The sequence below is a fragment of the Sycon ciliatum genome, chromosome 2, assembly GCF_964019385.1.
Source record: "Sycon ciliatum chromosome 2, ocSycCili1.1, whole genome shotgun sequence".
Taxonomy (NCBI): Eukaryota; Metazoa; Porifera; class Calcarea; order Leucosolenida; family Sycettidae; genus Sycon; species Sycon ciliatum.
In genome coordinates, this window is record NC_088644.1 from 44,367,742 (window position 1) to 44,372,916 (window position 5,175).

A 5,175-nucleotide genomic window follows, 5' to 3' on the forward strand; every position below is an offset into this window, starting at 1 on the left:
TTCTAGGTGTAATGTACTGCTGTTATGTGTTATCACGTTGTCTTTCCTTCCTTTCTCCTTTGTTCATTTCTCGCTTTGATTGTTAAAATTCACACTTGTAAATTTCACTGTTGTTGCTCTTAGTGTTATTTCTCTAACTTAGATTTTCTATAATAGTTCAATTTTTGTTTCAGTGTCCTTTAGTACAACGACGATTCCTGATGAGTGTTGTACGAAAACTTGTTTGAATCCCTTTCTTTCTCTACACAATTTCTTCACATTTTTCATCGTTTTATTGCACATTGTCTCCACAGTTTTACAATACATGAATACAGTGTACACAAATGTCGATCCAGCTTGTATTACTGATTGCGGTTATCAAATTATTATTATTATTATTTTAACTGGTTTGAGGGAAAGAGACAAACGGGAAAAGTCTGAAGAAAAAATTGACTGTCACCACCTGGACTCGAACCAGGGACCCTCGCTTGTAGCCAGCGATGCTCTAACCACTGAGCAATGGTGTAGTCGTCATCCCAGCAGAGGCCCTTCAACATTATTATTATTATTATTATTAGGAACTAGTGAAGATTATTATTATTATTATATGCATTTCCGCGGCAAAGTCAGCCGCACAATGGCAACCCACATATTCGCATATGCCGGAAATAGAATGCTCTGCCAAAAACATAAATCAAATGACATCATATAATATATCCGTTCTGTGTAATCCAGTCAAGAGGAACATACGACGGCACAGAGTCCTCTCCACCCTGCACGGTCCCTTGCCAGGATCCGGAGGCGCTGCAAGTCACCAAGCGACACAAGCCTTCCATTATCCGTTCCCGCCAGGTCTCCCAGCTTCGTGACAATTGTGACACGTGGGCGTCCTCGCCAGGTTTTCTCATCGTGCGTGAAATACGCCGCCATTGCTAATGATGCTGGGGTGTCCTCTGGCAAGCGGAGAATGTGACCAAAGAGTTGCCACCGCAGACGCTTGAGAATGTTGGTGATTGGCTCAGCTTTGCACCTGGCGTACAAAAAGACATTCCTCATCTTCTGAGGCCAACTAATGCCAAGGAGTGATCGCAGTTGCTGACGGTGAAAGGAATCGAGACTCTGCTCCAAAGCCACCGTCAAGCCCCATGTTCCGCCGTTGTAGGTCAGTACTGGTATGACAAACGCCTGATAGAGCCTCAGGCGCAGCTTCTCACTAATAAGCTCTCGTCGACACCATACAACAAAGAGTGACCTGAAAGCTGCTGTTGCGAGCTGCTTCCTTCTGATCACGTCTTGTTCATCACCCAGAAGTGACCCAAGCTTACGTGTCTTTCTCCAGATTTCCGCTAGACGATCCCCTTCTCTGTGTAGTGTTGTTTGCTCAGTTTTCTCTTCGTTCACTTTGAGATGCCATTCTCTGAGGACCTCAGTTATGCTCGGGCTGATACTGTCCAACCATGTCCGTGAGCTGCTGAAAAAATCCGTATCATCTGCATAGATAACTTCCCCTGGCAAGAGATCATCAGCTGGCGGCCTGGGAGGTAACGTGGCCCTGAGATCACGTAGCGCTGATTCCAAGTAAATGACAAAAAGAACTGGAGATAGGCAGTCGCCATGTGGGGTGCCGATTATGGTCTCAAACTCCGATGACTGCTGCTTACACGCGAGCAGAGATAGGCTTGTATTGGAAAGACGCACTCGGATAAGTCGGACTTCATCCTCCTTCACGATGCCATTGACCACCGTGAGCAGCTTCTCTCTCGATATTGTGTCGAATGCCTTGCTTATATCTATTCCGTGTATCTCGATGGTGGCATGGTACTCCTGGGTGATAGCGGCTAGCCAGCGATGCGTCCAGACTGCATCAGCCGTGGATCTGCCAGGACGGAAGCCACTATTGGATGCACTCAGAAAGCTGTCCACTGCTGGCTGGATGCGTCGCAGTGTAAGGAGTGAAGCACGTAAAAGCATAATAAGCTGTTTTCTGGAGCATCCTGCGACCATCCGCTAGAGCACAATCTGGTCATTTCCGAGCATAATCCGATTACCCCTACTAGTGTGCAGAAGGAACTATGAATCTATGTAGAATTGCAGAGGTTGTGACTGAGAGGAGCATCATGGCGAGTCGATTGTCCAAGCCGGTTGTATTGCGTAAATAATGATAGACAAGAGCAGTGATGTAGCAATGGGATTTGGGGATAAAGAAGACAAGCTGTGAGACGTTCAGGGGTCACTAGAATGATAAAGCACTTTTGTGCTCCCGCACATATTGCCAGGCGTCAGGCCCCAAACCTCCCTGCCTATCCAACCCGCCATACACAACAACAAAACTGAACTAAAGTTTTACATAATTTAATTATTCGACAAGACGGAGACGAACATAGGACAAACAAATAAGACCGGACACAACAAGGGAAACTGGAAACTGAAGAAAAAGACAAAATCATTGCAGCACATGAGCATGCACGCAAACAGAACAAAACCAAAACGCATGACAATGACGTAACCGTTCCATGGTGTATGCACAAACTGGATGTGAAAACAAAACAGACCAACTGGGGAAAAGGAGAGCGCAAAATAAGACAAATATACCAAAGGACCACAACAAAATTGAGCCATGAAACGTCTTTCTTTCTTATAAAAACGACACGCAACAAGCGCTTTACACAAAGCATCTACAACTGTTCCCTTCAATCCAGTGCAGCAGATAATAATACTCACAGATATTAGAGGTTTGTTCATCACGTATCCAGCAGTACTCTATATACACACAGGTATAATTACTTTTCTTTGTGTTCAGTGGTGCAGTTGAGAATACTTACAGTAGTCGGAGGTTTGTTAGACCAGAGAACACACCATCACTTAAATTCGGGATCTGATTATTATCCAAATAACTACAAACGACAAAGCACAAAGACAATGTTGCTCTTGCTCTGTTCCGGGTAGTGCACAAAACACCGAGTCTAGGATATTGTAGTTCTAGTATAAATGGCCGAATCATGACCTTGTTTTCAGAAATAACCTAGACTCCTAACCACAACATGATTCGTATGCAACTTGGTTAGGTTGCAAAGTTCACATACACAACTGTAAATATAGTCTCCGGCATTTTTCCTCTATTGTTAAGCAAGCAGTTAGTTGCAAAGCTAAGAAAACACAATTGATTTTCGTACGGTGCGTTGTTTAACACTGCAGACACAATTCACATTATACGACTGTTAATTTCTAATGATGCATTGTTTGACAATGCAGACAAATAACGGGCCGCCGAAGAATGAACAATATACTGGCTGGAATTGTTACAAATTGCGTGACAACTGAATATGACAGTATACCTAAACTGGGACCTTCCCAGGGATTCATAGTCTTTGGCGGATCATGGAGTTAGAAAAGGTACAAAATCAAAGGTCTTCTTTATGGTTCGTTCAATTAATGTTTCGTTATGTTGACACCCCTCCCTATTTTGTTATATTGATGAAGAAATGGAGCAGAAATAAATGAAGGGCGTGCCATAAAAGTTTGAAGGTTCTGGAAATGTAAATGCTTTTCGAACAGAATCTGTCATTTTCACAAGTTTAGAGAATTATCCGCAATGGGCGAATGCCTCATGGCTTCAATAAGAAATCTAAAGGCCAAATTATCTTCGTTCTGCGCTTCCGAAAACTTCAGAACATTTGAAAGTTATAGAGGGATACATGATTTAACAATATCCACTGTAATGCAGTTCTGAACATGTAGGAAGAATGTGTTGCTCCATTTACTGTGCGCTGCCGTCTGAGTATCTCATGCACGTAACCCTTTTCATCCAACGACGAGGGTTTAACCTTTTGTCGGTGCCCAGTTACTACTCTGGACATCTGAACATCGTCTACATTTCTTTCAAACTCTCGCTAGTTACGGCTCAGCTAGATGCAACCTCTCTGTGTAGGATCTGAACGCGCTCGTTCTTCATGCTCTTTCTTTTTTTGCGTATCACCTGTGATTGTCGGCTGTAGTCGGACGTCCCTTTGCTATTTGGATAGGGACTTAGTAAGATGGAAATAGTGTTGTTCTCCCCTGGTCTACGCCACACAGCAACGCAAACTCTTGATTGTGTCTCCATTCCTTTTATTATAACAACAAATGACGAAGGCGCAGAAGGAGAATTGAAAACAAAGGTCAAACGAAAAGACAACAGGAAAGATACAAATAAACCACAAATAACGAGCAGTAATAAAGCGAATACAAATCCATACTGGCCAACCACCAAAATCTCTATACCTTGACAAGACATGCAGAATCCATGGATTTCTCACAAAATCCCTGAATGGTTCGAAAACAAGAAAAAAACGTTCGACGGCATAAACTGCAGGTCTGCGTACAGCACGGTTCGACTCTGCAGTGCAGTTCGATTAGTCGGCACCCGCGCCTGTCAGTACAGATATTGCAGGCTAGGCTGATCAGGTCTTGAAAGTGCCGTGCACAGTTCGAAGTGCGAGTGGGCACCGTAATTTTTTGAAGAAGAAGGAACGGGACATTCGAGGTGAATCAATGGAGCGTAATGGAGCGTTCAGGAACATTCTGTATCAGACAAAAATGTGACTTTAATGGGAGTTTGTTTCAAATCAAGCAGAACAATATCAAGCATTCGGTGCTCAATGAAGCGATTGCACCAGATGGTGAAATCCCACAGAATCTTGATCTTTTGGTCCTGCGGAGAGATGAAGTATCTCTAGCCTCAGGCATGTTACCCGCGGGTGCATGATGCTCTTGGACCGATCACAGTGGTGCTTGTAGTACTCGTATTCAGAAGGTATCCCATGTACATGGAGAGTCCAGCCGATTACTTGTATGACGCTCCAAGTAATCCCGTCCAGCGAGCCTTGAACACTCGCATAGGATATGGGCAACCGACTCGCCTGCCTTCCCACACATTCGAGACAGGTGGCTTCCGCTCTGATGGAAGATTTGGGGCTTGAGCAGGTTAGTTGCCAAGGCCTGGTATAGTGTCGCGATGATCAGGCTCTCTGTGATCTTCTTGAGGCCAGCAGTGATCTTCTTGAGACCAGCCTTTTTCAGCCAACTCCAGGTGTTCTCGTTGGTCAGTTGCTCTGTTGGCTGGACAAACAACCCATGCCAGGGTTTCTGGGTCCACGCCAAGAGATGTTCTTTTTGAAGCCGCACTTCACCACCTGTGAGGTGTCCGGTGGGGCAACC

The 5,175-nt window shown here is 44.5% G+C and overlaps 1 protein-coding gene across 1 annotated transcript; it reads right to left on the reverse strand.

Annotated features, from left to right (window-relative positions):
• Positions 1-714: 714 nt before the first annotated feature.
• LOC135810612 (uncharacterized) lies at positions 715-1,950 on the reverse strand. The gene has a single exon (XM_065324104.1). The coding sequence runs from the start codon at positions 1,948-1,950 to the stop codon at positions 715-717; it is 1,236 nt and encodes a 411-aa protein (XP_065180176.1).
• Positions 1,951-5,175: the final 3,225 nt, after the last annotated feature.

Coding starts and splice junctions, on each gene's coding strand:
- LOC135810612 (XM_065324104.1), bottom strand. CDS start 1,950: ATGCTTTTACGTGCTTCACTCCTTACACTGCGACGCATCCAGCCAGCA.